Source organism: Galeopterus variegatus, unplaced genomic scaffold (assembly GCF_000696425.1).
Source record: "Galeopterus variegatus unplaced genomic scaffold, G_variegatus-3.0.2 Scaffold336, whole genome shotgun sequence".
NCBI lineage: Eukaryota > Metazoa > Chordata > Mammalia > Dermoptera > Cynocephalidae > Galeopterus > Galeopterus variegatus.
Genome location: NW_007726447.1, coordinates 398,080 through 417,652, shown reverse-complemented (window position 1 = coordinate 417,652; position 19,573 = coordinate 398,080). Strand labels below are relative to the sequence as shown.

The window sequence follows — 19,573 nt, the reverse complement described above, 5'->3', positions numbered from 1 at the left end:
GGGGGGGGGGGGGGGGGGGGGGGGGGGGGGGGGGGGGGGGGGGGTGCATAGAGGAGTGAGGGATGGGGAGGAAGAGGGAGAACTGGCCTTGTCCTACCACAGCCATCAGTGGTCATTGTTCAGTCCGGGGAAGGAAGGGCACAGGGAGGCTGGCCAGGATGTGGTCAGTAGAGAAGGCCGGGCCCCTCCCACCACATCCCTGCCTGGAGTCCGGCCTGTACTGTCCTATAGAGCTGCTGCGGTCACCCCCCTCTGAGGCGTCTGAGCTGGGCCACTGTCCTCCTTTGACCCCAGGCCTCCTGCACTCTTACCACCCAAACTGTGTTTGAATTCCCCAAGCCACAGCAGTAGGCGGCCTCCGGGCCGCAGAGCGCACTGACTACGGTGGGCTGCCTCACTCCATCCCTGGTCCAGCCCAGCGGGTTACAGGTCTGCGGAACTCCCTTGTGTTGCTTGTGGTTTTCTGGTGGCATTTTGTTACTTTGTTTTCACTTTTTAGATAAAATGTGGCAAACCCTAAGGCTCTGCTCTCTCCCCCTGCTCAGCGCCTTGGCTGTCCCTGTCCTCTGCCCCAGGTTAACGGGTACACACCCATCCCTGGGCTCTGCAGGGATGTCTGAGTGAGTGAGCAAGTGAGTGAGTGGGCAGCAGGCTCCTCCCACCCTACGACTAGGCTTAGGTGAGGCTGCAACCCTGCAAATCCCAAAGCTAGATTTAGGAAGCAGTTCCCAGAGTCCTAAGGAGCCCAGCAGACATGGCCGTTCCCTGAGGACAAGGGACCTCCAGGCAGGGTCATAGTCTCCTCTCTGAGGCTGTACACCTGTGACAAGGTGTGCCCTCTCCTCGATCCTGTGTTTCTTCTAAGTGGGGATACCGATTCTTTCTTCGTGGAGCTGTCAGGGCACAAAAGCTAATGCGGGCAGAAATGCTTCACAGTCCCAGACATGGGCCGACAAGGTGTGCCCTCTCCTCGATCCTGTGTTTCTTCTAAGTGGGGATACCGATTCTTTCTTCCTGGAGCTGTCAGGGCACAAAAGCTAATGCGGGCAGAAATGCTTCACAGTCCCAGACATGGGCCACTTTACTCACCCAGGAGCCCGAACTGGACCTGTGGGCTCAGAGTTAGACACAGGGAGCTGCTGAGAGCTGTGAAGTGTTGGAGTGCTCCGGCCCCTGAACACATGGGGCCTGGTCTGAACTTGGGGCCAGAGAGAGGGGAGAGTGGGGGAGGGGAGAGAATGGAAAGGAGGGAGGGGAGGGGTGGGAGAGTGGGAAGGGGAGGGGAGAAAAGGGAGAGGGGCAGCAGACAGGAGAGATCACCTGGGCCTGGGAGAAGAGGAGACACAAAGCGGGTGGAGGTGTGCAAAGACATTCTAGAAGGTTCCAAGGGTAAGAAGGAGCTGTGTTTGTGAGACTTTGATCCCAGCAGACGCGCTTCATGGGGTCTCTGGGGACTGCTGCTCTGCACAGTGGGGCAGGGGCCAGGGTGGCGCCTGAGCACTGGGCTCTGTGCCTGACCCTGGGTTTTTGCAGACAGGTCTGCATGTTTCATAGCCGCTTGTTCAGTCAGTGCTGTGGGTTTTCAAATCATTTTTTTCTGCATAGCTGGGGGGTTGGTATGACCAGAGTGGGGTGGGACTGGACTGGCCTGAGCTGGAGAAGGTAGCTCTGTGGTACCTCAGACTGGGGTACCTCAGTCCTCCTGTGGCCCCTGAGGACTTTCTCCTGCTTTGGGCTCCTGCAGGGGCACCTGCCCCACTCATACCACCTGGGATGGGCTGTGGGGCTGGCATGGGAGGCTTTGTGTCAGTGCTGGGCTGCAAACGTGCCACTTCCTGAGCGGAGACCCTCGCTGTGCCCTGCAGCATGTGTGACCCTAGCCCCCAGGGTGGGAGCGCTCACCCTTCCTACCCCTGGGCCTCACCACCTGGCTGGGGTGGAGGCCAGGGAGGAGCAGAGCTCAGAGCTGAGCTGGAGTCTGCCCAGGCCGGAGGGATGGCTCTCCCACAGCCTCACTGCGGGACTGGGAGCAGGCCGGGGGGTTTCTCTCACAAATGACTAAGAGCAGAATAGGCCATGCGGTACAGGAAAGGGCACTTGGCACAGAGGCTGTCCAAGTGGCCAGAGGCAGGTGTCATCAGGGAGATTCTCATGGGAACCCCTGTGAGGGGCTGCCCACTGCCACCAGGAGGAAAGATCAGGCTGCCCAGGGCTGTGGGCATGCGGAGCTCAGGACCCCCTCATGTCACTTATGCGTGAGGAGCCTGGCACATGCCCCTGGGGGCACTGTGGGGCAGGGGTGAGGCTGCTTCTACCCACTGGACTCCAGAGTCCACTATCGGGTGTGGACCTGCCTGCCCACCATGTGCGCACGTCCCTGCAGGGAGGCCTGTGTGTTCTTAGCAGCCTGATTTCTAATCTCCCCAAACTGGGACCCTCCCAAGTGTCTGTCAGCAGTGGGGCAGATGGTCAGCTGGGGGCGTTCATAACACGGGCTGTCACACACCATGGGCAGGAAGGATTCAAGTGCAGCGGCACATGGAGGAGGCTCGGGGACTTGGGGCAAGCAGCCAACATAGAGGCCCTCTGTGATGTCGTTCCCACCAGGTTCAAAGCAGTGGACCTCGTCTGCGCCATCAGGAGGCACCATAGCGTGTTCCCCTGGGGGGTCCTGCATGCCGTCTTGTGCCCGATCCAGGTGCAGTGACACGGGCTCAGCTTGGGAATGCTCCCCAGATGGGCTGCTGTGCCTCATCATCCCAGGACCTGCTGGGGTTTGGCCTTGTCTGAAGTCCCTGCTCCGATGGTGGGGCAGTCGGCCACTGTGGGATCTCCCTCCTCATACCTGCCCTCTGCTTTCAGGGCTACGAGGGCCTTGTGGAAGGAGGTGAGAACATCAAGCAGGCCAACTGGCTCAGCGTCTCCAACATCATCCAACTGGTGAGGCCTGCGGCCATGTACCCCTTCCTGCCCTGGGAGTGTGTGAGCACGCATGTGCACATGCAGACACATGCAGACACAGACACACACGCACACAGATATACACCCTGTCCTTCAAGGGCTCAGCTCCAGGCTGCTGAGAGGTTGTGTGATTGTGGGGTCATGGGGTCACGGGGGTTAAGGGCGCCACTGGGAGTCCTGGCGGGTCTAGGCCCAAGTTGTGGTGATCTGGACCAGGAGGCTGTGGGGTGGAGATAGGGAGGCTGCTGCTCTGCTCTAGGGGTCCCAAGATGGCACAGACCCAGGCTGGCAGGTCTCAGGAGCAGCGGGGAGGGGATGGGGCTGCCCTCACCCCAGAGCACACTAGCCTGGATGGGTAGAAGCTGACAAGCAGGGGCTGTGTGAGCTCCAGGTGGAGCTGCAGAAGGCTCCTTCCCCTCAGGGCCCTGGCCAGCTCCCTGCCTTGGTGCCCGTGTGGGGTGTGTGCACAAGCGTGCATGGGATGTGTGTATGTGCTTGCGTGTGAATGTGTGTGTGCACATCTGCCAATGCATGCGCATGTGTGCAGGTGCCTGGTGCTTTACAGTCTTCGGATCCTTCTCGCTCCATTCCCTTGCTGGAACTTCCCCAGCCCAGTGTGCAGATGACATCCATCTTCCTTGTCTTATATCCAAGGGAGAAAGGCCCAGGGAGGCGGGGATAGGCCTGGGTTTCTGGAGACACCTTGGATTTCTCCCTTTAATTCTATGGGGTTCACCAGTTCTGATGCTGCCCAGGACTGGGGTCCCTTTGGTGTCCCCCAGGTCACCTTCTGCTGGGCTGTCATTCCATCTGGAGATTCTGGTCTCTTCCATGCAGGGTGGTACTGTCATCGGCAGCGCCCGCTGCAAGGCCTTCACCACGCGGGAGGGACGCCTGGCTGCGGCCTACAACCTGGTCCAGCGTGGCATCACCAACCTGTGTGTCATTGGTGGGGATGGCAGCCTCACAGGCGCCAACATCTTCCGCAGCGAGTGGGGCAGCCTGCTGGAGGAGCTGGTGAGGGAAGGTGGGTCAGCAGCGTGGGTGGCACGCGCAACTGGGTGGCAATGGAAGTGGTGGATTCCAAGTGAGTCAGGTGTGGGTTAAAGACTTAGTTAACACATTAACATGGTTAAAATTTGGGCAACATAAGACACGACGTCCCAAGGTCATTGCTCACAAAGTGACATCTTGGAGCTTCGTCAGTGCTGGGTCACTCGTGTGGGAGACAGAGATGAGGCTGTGGCCACTCTCTGTGGGTCCCTCAAGGCCTCTCTGTTGGGGCGAAGAGTCTACACTGGCACCAGCGGTTCTGCCACCTGCTGTGTGGACCTGGGGGGAGGAGGGTGAGCCTGAGGCGCTGGGGGCCCTGCCCGGGTTGCACACTGGGTGGATGGGAGGGGAGAGGGAGGGGGAACATGGTCTCTTGCCCTGCGCGGTGGCCGAGGGAGGTGGTCGGGGCCCAGGGGCCTCAGCTAGGCCCCCTGCTTCTCCTGGCCCAGGCAGGATCTCAGAGACCACGGCTCAGACGTACTCACACCTGAACATTGCCGGGCTGGTGGGCTCCATTGACAATGACTTCTGCGGCACGGACATGACCATCGGCACGGACTCGGCCCTGCACCGCATCATGGAGGTCATCGACGCTATCACCACCACCGCCCAGAGGTAAGCCAGGCCCTCATTCAGGGTCCCTGTCCTCCCCGTGGTGGCGAGGCTGGCCTCATGGGGACGGCCACTCAGCAGGGGAATGACTTCCTCCTCAGCCTTTGGGACAGCTGCCCTAAGCCCCCTTCTGGGGGGGATGTATGGAGGTCAGTGATGGGTCACAGGGGTCAGTCCCTCCTGCCAGGTTGTGAGGGGTCTTTGCAGTGCAGCCTGGCTCTGTCAGGTGCTGCCCACCTGGGATGGTGGCCAGGCCTGGGCTCAGCAACTGGCCCTCAACCTTAGAGCAGAAGTTGGGAGCTCGGGGTGTCCTTTAGCCAGTGACACGCCTCTGGGCTAGAGGAGAAGGGCAGCTGTCCTTTGCCTGCACCCCGTCCTCTCTGTCACTCAGGCACCCCCCACAGAGCTGGGGCCACTGGGTTGGCAGGGCCCTGTGGCTGGCGAGGCCCAGCACTGATGCTTGTGCCTGTTCCGTCTCTACAGCCACCAGAGGACATTTGTGCTGGAGGTGATGGGGCGGCACTGCGGGTGAGGAGGGGCTGTCCTAGTCAGCTGGGGGTGGGTGGGGGAAGCGGCTGGGGACAGCGGTGATGGGCGCGGCACCTCTCGCGGGGTACCTGGCATGTAGCAGGTGCTCCTTGCAGGTGTGAGAGCCCGGGGCTGGAGGCAGGGGAGGGAGAAGGTGCAGCCTGGAGGGGGTGTCCCGAGCAGCCAGGCCCCGTTGCTCCTCTAGGTACCTGGCGCTGGTGTCCGCACTGGCCTCGGGGGCCGACTGGCTGTTCATCCCTGAGGCGCCCCCTGAGGACGGCTGGGAGAACTTCATGTGTGAGAGGCTGGGCGAGGTGAGTGGGCGAGGGTCCCTGCTGCAGCTGCGTGGTGGCACTGAGAGGTGGCTACCCTCGGGGACCCCAGAGAGCATCTCAGGGATTCTGAGGCTGTGGCTGACTCCTCATGGCTCACGGGCTTGACAGCAGCTGGGGTTGTCCCCTGGGGCGGTACCCAGTGAGAAGTGGGGGGCTGTGGTGCTGACCGCACGGACGCACCCTCAGTCCTGCCCCTGGTTAGCAGAGGTGGACAGGCCCACTCAGGCTACCTCCTGGGCTCAGCTCCCTGTGGTCAATGCGGGGAACAGGAGAAGCTGCCTCCTGGGAGCTGACTGCTGAGCCAGGCTGGCGGGAGTGGCCGGGACATGGAGCAGTGACCCCAGCAGGAGGGCAGCCCCTTCCAAACCCAGAGGGCAGGGCTCACGGTGGGGAGGGGGCTGGGCCCTCACCCACCAGGGGAAGGGTTTGTGCTTCAAGGGTTTGGGGCCTTGGTGGTGGGTTAAATTGGGGAGATAAGTGGTCAAAAGTGCCTGTGGCTACAGAGCAGACAGTGGGTCCTGGAGGGAGGACAGGCCGCGGCCCTGTCTCAGGAGATGAGCAGGGGCTTCCAGGTATAGGGGTTCCTAGAATGCAGCTCTCTGGGTCCCTTGGGATGGAGTTGGGGGCTGTGGCATAGAATGAGCTGACACTCTGCCCTGCGGACCCCTGAGACCACCCACCTAGGACAGGTTGGCCCCTCATCCAGGCCACCGAGTCCACTCCTGCCATCCTGTGCCCAGGCCCAAGGTTGCAGGGTGAGCCCCACAGGTCCTAGCGGCTCTGGTTCTGATCCTCTGGTTTCTGGGGTCCCAGGAGGCCTGTGTTCTTAGATTCTGTGGCCAACCTGGGGCTGGCAGAGTGTCCCTGTCCCCATGTGAAGGTGGCTTCACTCCCATCTGCTGCCGGACACTTGCTCTCCCTCCCTGTGGTGGTGCAGCCTGCCCATAGCAGCAGGAGGGACCACAGGTCATGACTTGGCTTCTGGAACCTTCCCAATGAGGCTAAGGGGCAAGGCACAGGCCTCATGTCCGAGGCCTGCGGGCCAAGAGCCCTCCCCAGTCCCTCTTGTCCCCTGCCCCCAGGAGGGTAGGCTCAGCTCCTCCCCGTGCTCCTCCAGGCCCGGGTTCCTCCTACAGAGCGGGACGGGGACGGGCAATCTCATTCTTGCTTATGTGGGTTTGGGTGTGATGGCCCTGGCCCAGGTCCTGCCCCCCAGGGACAGCTCCCAGCACCTGGTGGCAGTATCCTGGCGGCTGAGCCCTGGATGTGTCTTTGACTCAGACTCGGAGCCGAGGGTCCCGTCTGAACATCATCATCATTGCCGAGGGCGCCATTGACCGCCATGGGAAGCCCATCTCATCCAGCTACGTGAAGGACGTATGTGTCTTGACCTGCGGGTGGGGTGGGGCCAGGTCACAGGTGGCACTCCTGTGTCTCAGTCCCTGAGGGCTCCTGCTCAGGGCCCCAAGCCTGGCCCTTGCAGTGGTGGCTGGTCTTGGGTTGGCCTTGTCCTGGCTGGAGTGGGCACTGGAGGGGGCTTTCTCATCTCAGATGATAGCTCAGTGTGGATGGAGCTGCTAGGGTCTCCCAGAAGCCCCGACTCAGGCTGAACCTGGGCACTGCCTGCTCTGTGTCAGGAGCCTTACCCTCTGAATACAGTGTTCATTCAGAATGTGTTTTCTGCAGGACCAGGCCCACCCTATCCTAAAACCCACCCAGGCCCCCAACACCCTCCCAGTGACAGGGCCCAGCCCCTCAGTGACAGTGCACCCACCGTCCTGTGCTGGATTTGCAGCTGAACAGCTTGGACTGTGAGGAAGTCCTTCCTCCCTGTGACCTCTGCCCACCCTGCTGCCATCTGCCCCCAAGCCCTGGGCTCCCCCATCCTCCAGCAGGGAGCACAGCGTCAGGGCCTCCAAACCCCCTGCCTTTGACCACCCATCCTTGACCACGTCCCACCCTCTGCCAGGGCTGACCGATCTGTCAATTCCTCTGTCCACTGTGGCCCCAGAACCACAGGGGCCAGGTGGAGACTGACCAGAGGGGGCCAGAGACCATGTCTAGCAGCACTCAGGGCTACAGGCCCCGAGGACAACCCCCTACACACTTACACACAGAAACACCCCCTACACACATGCACTCACGTATACAGAAACACCCCCTACACACATGCACTCATACAGACGGCCAGAGACCATGTCTAGCAGCACTCAGGGCTACAGGCCCCGAGGACAACCCCCTACACACACACAGAAACACCCCCTACACACATGCACTCACGTATACAGAAACACCCCCTACACACATGCACTCATACAGACATATGGAACATCCCCTACACATGCACACACATGTACAAGGAAACCCCCCATATGCACTGTGATGCTGTGGGCAGCAGCTTGAGCTGCGCTGGGGACCCTAGCCTGGAACCCCTGAGGCAGGGCAGCGGATGTGGCTGGAGCCCGAGGACCCTTTCCTGACTCTCTCTCCCACTGAGCAGCTGGTGGTCCAGAGGCTGGGCTTCGACACCCGTGTGACTGTGCTGGGCCATGTGCAGAGAGGAGGGACCCCCTCGGCCTTTGACCGTGTCCTGGTAGGTGGGGTGTCACTGATCTGGGCGTGCGTGTGTGTATGTTGGTGTGTGCGTGTGTATTGGCATTTGTGTGTGTGTGGGCGTGTGGATGTGCATGTGAGTGGCGAGCATGTGTGTGTTGGTGTGTGTGTGTGTGCATGGGGGTGAGCATTTCCTTGTTGTTTTCAGTCCTCGTGGATGAGACCAGGTCCTGGCCCCTCCATTTCTCTGTGGGTGCAGAGGACCTGGGGACTACTGGAGACCTGCCCCTGTACTGGGCCTCCTTGCAGCCCCCTCCCCACCCCGTGTATTGGCAGTCAAGGCTACAGACCCTCCCTGTGGCTGGGGAGGTCCCTGGGTGACCAGAGGGCAAGGCCTGCGGGGCTCATTCTGTGGCTCAGGCCTCCCATAGTCGGCCGAGAGCTGTCTGGTTGTTCTGGGTTCTGAGTTTCCATCCTTGGTCCTTGTTGTGGCTGAGTCTTATGTTGCCCTCTGCAAAAGGGAATTCTTTTGGAGCCAAATGGAGCCAGGTCTGGGTCCAAGAAGGCCCATGGGTGGCCAAGTGACTGCATGTGGGGGCTGGTTACCCCAGGGAGCCAGGAACTGCCCTGCTTGAGAACAGATGATGCCGTGGCTGTCCCTGCAGTGTGGTGCAGCTGCTGAGGCCCATGGGTGGCCAAGTGACTGCATGTGGGGGCTGGTTACCCCAGGGAGCCAGGAACTGTCCTGCTTGAGAACAGATGATGCCGTGGCTGTCCCTGCAGTGTGGTGCAGCTGCTGTGCTGTCCTGAGCCTTCCGAGGAGACCCTTGTTGTGTGGTCTCTCCTGGCACTTGCCACAGAGCTGGACTGGGGTGCACTCTACAGTGGGGGACTCTGACACTCAGAGAGGGGCCTCACTGATCTGGCCCGCCACCTGCTGAACCCTATGCAAGGCCTCAGGTGCACTCTGACAAGCCTTTTGAGGGGCCTGGGACATCGGGGCCACGCTGGCCACCACCCAGCCTGGATGGCAGAGACACCACTGCCAAGGGCCAGATGGGCTAAGATCCCTCACTTGCAGGCTAACAGGCGGACTTGGCCAGTTTCATGGATGCTGGCAGAAGACACAAGATGCCTGGATCAGAGATGAAGCATGGCTTATTACCCACAGCTGCAGCCATCACCAGAGTGTCAGCATCTTTGTGCTGGTTCCCTGCATCCAATTCCCACAGGTGGTATGAAGAGGGCCAGGTGACACCAGCCCATACGTGGGAACCTATGAGCCATCAGCCTGGCTGCTTAGCACCGCTGTGGAGGCTATACTCACTCTTCCAGGATCGTTCCCTGAACACATATCCTGGGAAAGATGGTCCAGAACAGGAGCAGCAGGGGCATCACTAGTGAGACTTGTAGAAACCCATGGAGACTGTGGAGAATTGTCCCTGGCATCTGTGGCCCAGCAGATGCACTGGTACGTCCAGAAGGCAGGGCACCCACCACCTTGGGGCATGGAACAGGACTCAGCGACAGTAGTCTTACTTCCTGGCATGCCCGTCTGTCCCCTTGGCTGCACCAGGACTTGCGCTTGTGATTTGTCCTCAGTGAGGACAGTTCTTAGATGCTGTAACTGGCGCAGCCCGCCAGCCCATGCCCTTCATCGACACTTGGACCAGGAAAGCTGCGACACGAAGGAACTCCAAGCATAAAGAACCTTGGAGACCTGGCTCTAGCCCTCACCTGCCGCTCTCAGCCCAAGTGACAGTGGGCAAGTTGCACCCCTGCAGCCCATGTGCAGTGCCGTGCAGTGCAATTGGCCAGGCCTTCCCAGCAGGGCTGGGGGCCTTGGGAGATGTGCTGGATGGGCTGTCCTGATTACTGGTTGTACTAAGTCACCGTCTCTTGCAGTGCCAGTTGTAGAAGCTCCAGCCAGTGTGTGGGGGGCTCTGAACGCTGAGGTTTGTGCCTTTGCAGAAGGACACTGGACACGTGGTTCAGAGGGCAGAGGGGTGAACGTGTGTGTGGGTGGGGGTGAGCTGTACTGCTGAGCTGCGCCTGCCATCCCACACAGAGCAGCAAGATGGGCATGGAGGCCGTGATGGCGCTGCTGGAGGCCACACCCGACACGCCAGCCTGCGTGGTCAGCCTCTCGGGGAACCAGTCAGTACGGCTGCCCCTCATGGAATGCGTGCAGGTGGTGAGTACACAGCCCTCCCCACCTGTCTCCCTGCCACCCACCCGCATGTGTTAGGGAGCAGCGGCTCCTACCATGGCTGGCCTGGGGGATCCCAGGGCTGCAGTCCTCCAGGCAGAGGAGGGAGGGGTGGGCACATCCCCAGGTGGGACATGTGTTGAGCCCCAGGACCCGAGATGGGTATTGGAGCTGCAGGGAGCTGGGGAGCTGAGGTCACTAGTCTCCTGGAGGCAGTGGCCTTTAACTGGCCTTGAAAACCAGGCAGGGCAGGGCAGGGTGTTTGGGGTTAGGATGGGAGGGATGAGGAGGTGGACAGAGCCCAGCCTTGGGCCAGGCTCGGGCAGGTGGTGGGGGATGCTGGCCCTGGCAAGCCCTGTAACTGGGGCAGAGCATTGGGCTTCTGGGTTGGGGGATGGAGTGGTCTCCCTGACGCTTCTGGAAGAACCTCTCGCTGTGACGTCCACGGGGCCTTGCTTTGGGCTTGGCTGGGCACTGGTTGTGAGCCTGGGGGCCATATGGGCCTTGCCCTCCATTCCCAAGGTCCTGGCTGGGCTCCCAGGGGTCTGAGGCCTTGTGAGGCCCAGGGGTGCCCCTGCTGAGGGGGACCAAAGGGTGGGCCAGGTAGGGCCTGCCCGGCCTCAGCCCTGAGAGCTGGCCTTGGCAGTAACTGCTGCGCCCCAGACAGGAAACGTTGGCCAGGTCCCACTCCTGGGCCCACTGGGTGGGGGTGTGGCTGCAGGCTTGGGCCTGGCCCTCTCCCAGCCTCTCTGGCTTTTTTTCTTCAAGACCAAGGAAGTACAGAAGGCCATGGATGAGAAGAGGTTTGAGGAAGCCATTCAGCTCCGTGGCAGGTGAGGCCTCGCAGGCTGAGCCCCGTCGCTGGGCGGCTTCTGGTCTGCTCAGCCACTGTCAGGGGCCTCAGGGCCGCGGCTCCCATGCGGGACATGCAGACTTGCAGCCCAAGCCTCTCTTCAGAGCAGTCTGCAGCCAAGTGCAGTCTAAGGAGCTGGGGAGGAGGTGCGGTCACTGGGGGATGAGGAGGAAGGTGCGGGGTGGACACGAGCTGCTGGTGGGGTGGTGCCCAGGGCGCTGGGACCGGGCATGATGGGGGCGGAGGTGAGTCTGGATGACATGGTGGCCCAGTGGGGACACCGGAAAGGTGTGTGCAGATGTTTGGGATTTGGTCCTTGGGTGGCATGAGTCCTCCCCTCCTGGGTTTGGGGACTTCGTTTCCCATTGCTGCGCCCCCACCTGCTGCCGACACTGCTGATGCCCTGCAGGCTGGTTGCCGCCCCACAGGCTGGTTGCCGCCACGCGCTTTGCCGTGCGGGGGCCACAGTCTCGTGTTCTGTGGGGGTCCTGCACCTTCTATCCAAGGTGCCCAGCTGCACACTGCTGATGCCCTGCAGGCTGGTTGCCGCCCCACAGGCTGGTTGCCGCCACGCGCTTTGCTGTGCGGGGGCCACAGTCTCGTGTTCTGTGGGGGTCCTGCACCTTCTATCCAAGGTGCCCAGCTGCATGCGTGGTGGCCGTGGGGAGCGGTGCTGTGTGGTGGGGCCTGTTCCTTGGGCTGCAGGGCTGGCTGCACGCTGCATGATGGGCTTTCTTCCCAGGAGCTTCGAGAACAACTGGAACATCTACAAGCTCCTTGCCCACCAGAAACTCTCCAAGGAGAAGGTGAGGGGTGGGAGCGGCCCCTGCTGCCAGGTCTGCCGTCCACCATCTGCCCGGAGCTGTGGGCCCTTCCCTGCTGTCTGGCTCTGGGCTGTGCACCGAGACAGTCGGGCTGGGCAGAGCTGGCTGGTGCTTATCAAACAGTTGAGGAATGAAGCCAGGCCCAGAGATTTAACTCGGGAGAGGAGGGAGCCAGTGTTTACGAAGTGTCCCCAAATCACTGCAAACCTCAGGAAATGGGATCTTTCCAAACTAAGGACGATGAAAGGGCTTGTTTCTGAAATCCTGGGGATGAGGACAGGGTCCTATCAAGTCAGTCAGGGACGGTGGGGTCCTGGCTCCAGGGCCTCTGAAGCCGTGGCCATGGGGGTGGCTGACAGAGGCTGTGGGGCTGGTCGGGACAATGAGGCTGGCCTGGGAGGCTCGTCATCCTCAGTGGTCAGCTAGTGAGTGTCCCTGTTTCTTCAACCTCCTTCTCATCCCCAGAGACAGCCAGGGGTGGGCAGCACCCTCCGTGGTGGGACAATATGGTCTCTGTGTCCCCTCCCAGAAGCCAGCTGGGCTGTGACAGCCTTGGGCAGCTGGGCTGGCTTGTGGTATACCAGGACCCATGGGGCTGCACTGCCTGGGAGAGAAGCCAGGGGTGGGCAGCACCCTCCGTGGTGGGACAATATGGTCTCTGTGTCCCCTCCCAGAAACCAGCTGGGCTGTGACAGCCTTGGGCAGCTGGGCTGGCTTGTGGTATACCAGGACCCATGGGGCTGCACTGCCTGGGAGAGCCCCCAGCCACGTGGCATCGGAGTGCACTGCTGTCAGCAAGGCGTGCTGTGCGTGCCAAACGCACACCGGGTTCCAACGCCTGGGGTGGAAGCGAGGGTGGGACATGCCACTAGTAACTTCTTCCACAGTGATTCCACGCTCGAATAATAGTATCTTGCATACATTGGGTTAAATTAACCACGATACCAAAGTACATGTCACCGTTCTTTGTACTTTCTTAATGTGGCTACTAGTAAACAGGACAGCATGGCCCTGGTCCTGCCCTGGCCTTGGGGATGGGGCAACTGCTGAAGGCCACACGGCCCTGGCTTGAGCCCATGCACTGCAGCCTGCGAGCCCGGCTTGCACGCATCTCATCTGGTCTTTACCAGAATCTTCTGGAGTTAGCAAGGCAGATATTGTTATCCCTACGACTTGACGTGGTGGGCAGTGTCCAGGCTGGTATGAGGACCTGGCCCCCTTTTCCAGAACCTGCTCTCTGGTTCACTTCCTGTCTGGGTCTGAGGGCCCCTCCTGCCCCGTCTCATGCTTTTATTAATGCCTTTCTCTCTGAAGACCAGCTTCTCCCTGGCCATCCTGAACGTGGGGGCCCCGGCAGCCGGCATGAACGCAGCCGTGCGCTCGGCAGTGCGGACTGGCATCTCCCACGGCCACACAGTGTACGTCGTGCATGATGGCTTCGAAGGCCTGGCCAAGGGTCAGGTGGGTGCGGCTGCGACCGAGGGCTGGGCTGGTGCCTGCAGAGGCTGAAGCTGGTTTGTCATTTGGCTTATAACCTGCCCAGTTGCTTACCAACACAATCGGGGCCCTCTGGAGAGGGGTCAGCTACCCCGAGGTGGAAGCCGGAGGCTGGTCCATGTAGCCGCACCCACCCAGCCTGTGGCATGACGGTTGGCTCAGGCCTGCCCCTACCTGAGGAGGCATTGGTAGGAGCCTCTGCTATTCCCCTGACACCTCCTTCCTTATGGCAGGTGCAAGAGGTGAGCTGGCACGATGTGGCCGGCTGGCTGGGGCGCGGTGGCTCCATGCTGGGGACCAAGAGGTGAGTGGTGGCTGCCAGGGCAATGGGCATTAGGAGGGTGCTGCCAGGGGAAACCAGCCCTGTGGCCCTGGGCTCAGACCCCACAGAGTGGGCCTCAGACCTTCTTGGTGGGGCTTTCTCACCTGTGGGCACCTGCACAGGAGATGGCTGCTCCCCCACCAGGTGGGGCTGGGGGTGGGGGTGTGCTCGTGCTGCTCCTCACTCGGCTGAGGACATGGGCATGTTTGACAGCGTTCTTGCTAGGGCTTGGGGGGCTTCTTGTGGGCCTGTGTCCCTGTGTAGTACGTGTGGGTAGGGCCTGGTCACCCCATGTCACTATGGGGGAAGCTGCCCATTCTAAGCTGAGAGGCTGCAAGTTTTCTTCCTGCTGTCATGTGTCAAGAGAGGGAACCTTGGGCAGGAAGGGATACCTGGGCCAGACAGGGAGGCGAGGGCCCGCCCTGTCACCTGGCCGCCCACACATGGAGCCTCCGCATTTCTGTCTCTGCATGTGGGCCACACTGCTATGCTGAGGGGCATTTCAGTGACTGATTAATTGCTTAAGGGACAGCCAAAGCCTGCTTTTTCCTGCGATCAGATACAATTTGGATGCATGTCCTTGGGTGACACATGTTCACGCTGACATATCTCTGACTGCAGGACGCTGCCCAAGGGCCACATGGAGTCCATCGTGGAAAACATTCGCACCTACAACATCCACGCTCTGCTGGTCATCGGCGGGTTTGAGGTGAGGGCTGCCTCCAGGGGACAAAGCTGGGCACAGGAGACCTGAGAGCTTTCCCTGTTGGCCTGGGGCCACTGAACCCCTCCTGAAAACCCAGGGGCCAGAAGTGTGAGCACAGGCCACTGGACTGATGCAGGGGCATGAGGACCAGTGCTTTAAGTGTGGGGTTTGGCCTTGGGGAGTTTTACTGTTTTCTGAAGGCTTCAGAGGGGTCAAATCAATGCAAGGGTCAAATCAACCTGGTGCTGGTGAGAAGGGGGAGGGGGAAGAAGGGGGACCCCCAAGGGCTGGAGCAGGCGTCGAGGTGGCCCAGCCCCAGGCCCAGCGGCAGGTCAGCTGGCTGCCCCGTCCCACCGCAGGCCTACGAGGGCGTGCTGCAGCTGGTGGAGGCGCGTGGGCGCTACGAGGAGCTCTGCATCGTCATGTGCGTCATCCCGGCCACCATCAGCAACAACGTGCCCGGCACTGACTTCAGCCTAGGCTCGGACACCGCCGTCAATGCCGCCATGGAGGTGCGGGTAGCGCCTGCGCATATGGCGGGTGGGCCCCAGGAGAGCACGCAGGCAAGGGGTGGGCATGCTGCCCCACAGCCCCTCACCGGGGCCAGGTGTAGTTTAAGCTAGAAGCCTTTGCGGAGATGGGGACTGCGGTGTCCTGCTTCAATTCACAGCTCTCGATTTCTGACAAAGCTGCACATTTTGTATACTTCCACTGGCTGTTTTGTTTCTTTTGGGGAATATCTTTTCCCAGCATTTGCCCATTTTCCTACTGGCAAGGTGTGCTTTCCGTCTTATCTCCAAGGGCGCTTTCCGTGTGTGGGACAGTGGCCTGCGGCAGGTGTTGCTGACGCTTCTGCCATGTGCTCGATGTCTGTACCTAGATTTTAACCTCAGGGTTCAGATCTCAATAACCCATTTATGTTGTTTTACTTCTCAGTTTTTTCTTTAATCTCAATCTCTCCTTTTCAAACTCCGGACTTCTCACAGACAGTGTTATTAGTACCCGTTACGTAGTCATCAGCATCTGTAGGCAGGTTGCTTTCACGTGCTGCCCACCTGGTCGTCACAAGGACCCGGCAGTGGCAGACTCATCTTTAACCACATTTTGCAGACAAGAATGCTGAGGCTCAGTGCATGCCTTGCCCATCGCTGGGGATGGCCTGTTAGCAGCACCCCTGGCCTCTGCCCATTAGATGCCAGTGCCCCCTCTACCTTTGTGTGACAACCAAAAATGTCTCCAGGCTATTGTCCACTGTCTCTTGGTGGCAGAGCCACCCCTGGTTGAGAGCCCCTGAGTCTGTGTGGCCCAGGTGGGAGGTGGGCCCACGCCTGGCCCTGCCCAGGTGTAGGAGGCGATGCAGGTGCCCTGGGTGCATGTGTACATGGGGACCACCTCCTCCTGAACCTTGGCATGTGACTGTCCTGGTCACCTCTGCTCTTCAGTCAATCCAAGACATGGTTGGGGGGGGATGCCTGCAGCATAGCAGCGTCCCATGGCCCACCAGGGAGGGTGGGGACACAGGCCACTGACTGCCCCCTCGTCCCCCAGAGCTGTGACCGCATCAAGCAGTCAGCCTCGGGGACCAAGCGCCGCGTGTTCATCGTGGAGACCATGGGGGGCTACTGCGGCTACCTGGCCACAGTGACTGGCATTGCCGTGGGTGCTGATGCTGCCTACGTCTTTGAGGACCCATTCAACATCCATGACTTAAAGGTGAGCCCAGCCCTGCCCCTTACTGCTGCAGATCACCCTGGTGGGCCTGCTGGATGCCCTCCTGAGACACACACAGGGCGGGTGGCTCAGGGAGGGCCCTGGGCACACGGGCAGTGCCAAGCAGGCTGTGGGCCCTGTTGTAGTCTCAGGTGGGTGGCTGTCTTGCCTTGCCCTCTCTGCCCAGGGCTGCCCAGTTGTGCTGGCCCTGCTGTGGGTTAGTCTTGGGTCCCTTCCCTCTTGCTGCCTTCTCCTGCTCACCTGTGTCCCTCCCTCCCTGCAGGCCAACGTGGAGCACATGACGGAGAAGATGATGACAGACATCCAGAGGGGCCTAGTGCTTCGGTGAGCTGCTGCCAGCCTGGGCCACAGCTGGGACTCCCAGACCTTCAGAAGGGGCAGTGGCCACCAAAAGGCCGAGGGGGCCTGGGGAGGCTGCATGAGGCCAGGCTTTCCCGGGGGCTGCCACCCCAACCCCCAAGCCCAGTCGGTGGCCTGACCCAGTGGGGACTCAGGATTTGCGGCAAGACCTGAACCAGTTCCCGTTTAACTCAGGCCCCTGCTGTTCCTCTTCCCAGAAACGAGAAGTGCCATGAACACTACACCACGGAGTTCCTGTATAACCTGTACTCATCGGAGGGGAAGGGCATTTTCGACTGTAGGACCAACGTCCTGGGCCACCTGCAGCAGGTGCAGGGTGGGGGCGTGGATCCAGGAAGGGAGTCCCTGGGCCATGTTGGGGCTTTTGCATGTTGGGAGCCCAGCCCCTGTCCCTGCCTCCACTGGGGCCAGGGGTCCCAGGAGACACGGTGCATACATGTGCCAACACCTCATGCATTCACGCCAGGCCTTGGTCATCTGGCTGTTTGTCCCCACACATCCTGCTCCATGGTGTGGACATGGGTCCCCATCTTGCTGAAGGCTCAACCCTGGGAAAGGGGGGCTGGCACCCAAACCTGGGCAGTTGGACCCAGGTCGAGCACCTTCCCCTCCCCCAGGCTGCCCAGTTTCCTGCATCCTCCTGTGGCCACCTCCACCTCCGCCTAGTCCCCTTGGCCTCATGGCCATGTGCCTGGGGTGTTTTGAGCCCAGGGAGCAGCAGGTAGGGTGGCTGGATGTTGAGGCCCATGGTGGGACCACCACCCGCCAGGTGCAGAGGCCCCCGGGGCCACCCCATCTGGAGCCCACTGCCGGTCTCTGGAGGTGGCTTCCATGCTGGACTCCGAGGTGGAGAAAGGGGCTGGGGCCCTCCAGGCAGTGGGAACAGACTGGAAATATGTAGAGGGTAGAAGGACAGGGTTGAAGGCTCACCATCAGGTCACGACGTGGCCAAGTTGTGGCTTGAGTGCCAGCACCAGAGCCCTATCTGCATCAGGGCTGGGTGTCTTTCCTCCCACCCCCCTTTCCTGGCCTTGGGTGGCCCCCACCAGCACCAGGAACAACTCCCCACTGCTGTTTCCAGGGAGGTGCTCCAACCCCGTTTGACCGGAACTATGGGACCAAGCTAGGGGTGAAGGCCATGCTCTGGATGTCAGAGAAGCTGCGAGCCGTCTACCGCAAGGGTAGGTGGTGAGGGTGGCCCCTGAACCATGCCCTCTGTTGGGGCTTGGGGTGCGGCCTGGCCTCAGGGGCTACCACGTGTGTGTGTCCACAGGACGGGTGTTTGCCAATGCTCCAGACTCGGCCTGCGTGATCGGCCTGCAGAAGAAAGCTGTGGCCCTCAGCCCTGTCACTGAGCTCAAGAAAGACACTGACTTCGAGTAAGTTCCACCAAAGCCACCTGGAAAAGGGTGGACCGTCAGGGTGGTCAGACCTCCCCAGGGCAGGTGTGCCAGGCCTGGTTCCACTAGAACCCTGACCCCCATGAAGGTGCCTCCGCCCCCATGCCTGGGGTTTCTGCCACGCTGTGGAGAGCAGGGATCACACGCAGGTCTTCTGACCCCAGTGTGGGGCAGTGTGCAGGGTGGGACCAGCAGCAGGGGAGCCAGGACTGGCAGGCTGGGGCTGATGGGCCTCACACCTGCACTGTGTTGGGCCCCTGAGGGATGCGGACCTCAGGCATGTCCCAGACACCTCTGCTGGGCACTGCCAACATCAGGGTGTACAAAGGGAGGGCCATGTGGCCTGAGCAGCTGTGTGATCCCCAACACCCACCCCGCCCCGTAGGCACCGCATGCCCCGGGAGCAGTGGTGGCTGAACTTGCGGCTAATGCTGAAGATGCTGGCACACTACCACATCAGCATGGCTGACTATGTGTCTGGGGAGCTGGAGCACGTCACCCGCCGCACCCTAAGCATGGACAAGGGCTTCTGAGGCTGCATGTGCCTGCGCCCACCTCTCCTGGTCCCCACAACCCATGCCAGCTGCAGCTCCTGCCCCAAGGCCGGGGCTCAGATGGGGCTCGGGTCCCTCCCCAGCTGGCTGTGGGCCCTCCTCCAGGAGGATGGAACACCTCAGGGGGATGAGGGGGCCTCGTTGCTCCCAGTTTCCAGCTCCTTGGCTGCTGCTCCTTGGCCTCTGCACCCTGGGAGGCCCTCAGCCTCTCCCCTACTGGGCGTGTGCACATCAGACTGCCCCTCACCCTCACCTGCCTGTGCCCAGGTCTCATGCAGAGAAAAGACATGCTCCTGCAGGGCCACTGTGACCTGCTCCTGCTTGCACCGCCCACCGTGGCTGAGCAGCACTTGTCACTCTTCCAAGAAATAAAAGCACCTGTGGATCTGTTGGCCTCTGGAAAGCATGCCTGCAGAACCTCAGGTGGGGAGGGGTGGCTGGACCATATGGCTGACCGGGTAGACGGTAGCCCTTGGGTTGCGCTGGGCCGCACGTCCACGTGCCCTTGGAGACCATCACTCTCCAGGAGCAGCTGGAGAATGATCCTCTCCAGGGTCACCACGGTGACCTGAGCCCCTCTCTGGCCTTGCAGACCTTCAGCCCTGCCCTGAAGGTCAGAAGGGGCTGCAGTCTCTCACCTCAAGATCTTGGGAGGGTTTCTAACCCTGGCTCCTGGGCCCCCATGTCTGACCACAAACAGCCCCCCAGACTCAGCCTGGGTGGGGGCTCAGATCTACAGGCAGGTAGCTGCTTTGAGCCAGCATCCCAGAGACACCAGGGAGGGTTGGTTGGGAAGGAAGGAAGGCCCCTAGACTAGCTGCATCTCTGTGGGCCCCTCAGCGTGCACGTGAAGTCCACGAAGCTCTGCTCACAGCACAGCACGTCTGTCCCCACCACGGGGGCTGCCCCCTTGCCACACATGTGGGCTGCTCCCTGTTGGCACCATGCAGGGACTCAGGATGTGGTTTTGGGACCACAGGCTTTTCTGAGGAGACCCTGGCTTCGAAGGGCTTCTTAGGGGTCCCTGGGCAGGGTTCTCGTTGGGCCCATGCCAGTTAGGTGGCTGTAGGGGCCA

General features: G+C 61.1%; 1 protein-coding gene across 1 annotated transcript in view; it reads left to right on the top strand.

Annotated features, from left to right (window-relative positions):
- Positions 1-18,901, top strand: part of PFKL (phosphofructokinase, liver) — a 24,955-nt gene extending 6,054 nt beyond the window's left edge. Inside the window, exons 3-22 of the mRNA XM_008567698.1 lie at positions 2,863-2,940; positions 3,799-3,988; positions 4,464-4,629; positions 5,110-5,154; positions 5,360-5,468; positions 6,771-6,866; positions 7,990-8,082; positions 10,111-10,236; positions 11,020-11,084; positions 11,847-11,910; positions 13,243-13,389; positions 13,659-13,729; positions 14,369-14,456; positions 14,813-14,965; positions 16,002-16,166; positions 16,447-16,508; positions 16,742-16,853; positions 17,626-17,725; positions 17,818-17,923; positions 18,330-18,901. Of these exons, the coding sequence (XP_008565920.1) occupies positions 2,863-2,940; positions 3,799-3,988; positions 4,464-4,629; positions 5,110-5,154; positions 5,360-5,468; positions 6,771-6,866; positions 7,990-8,082; positions 10,111-10,236; positions 11,020-11,084; positions 11,847-11,910; positions 13,243-13,389; positions 13,659-13,729; positions 14,369-14,456; positions 14,813-14,965; positions 16,002-16,166; positions 16,447-16,508; positions 16,742-16,853; positions 17,626-17,725; positions 17,818-17,923; positions 18,330-18,477 (2,184 nt within the window). The 3' untranslated portion in view covers positions 18,478-18,901. The remainder of the gene's footprint in view (positions 1-2,862; positions 2,941-3,798; positions 3,989-4,463; positions 4,630-5,109; positions 5,155-5,359; positions 5,469-6,770; positions 6,867-7,989; positions 8,083-10,110; positions 10,237-11,019; positions 11,085-11,846; positions 11,911-13,242; positions 13,390-13,658; positions 13,730-14,368; positions 14,457-14,812; positions 14,966-16,001; positions 16,167-16,446; positions 16,509-16,741; positions 16,854-17,625; positions 17,726-17,817; positions 17,924-18,329) is intronic.
- Positions 18,902-19,573: the final 672 nt, after the last annotated feature.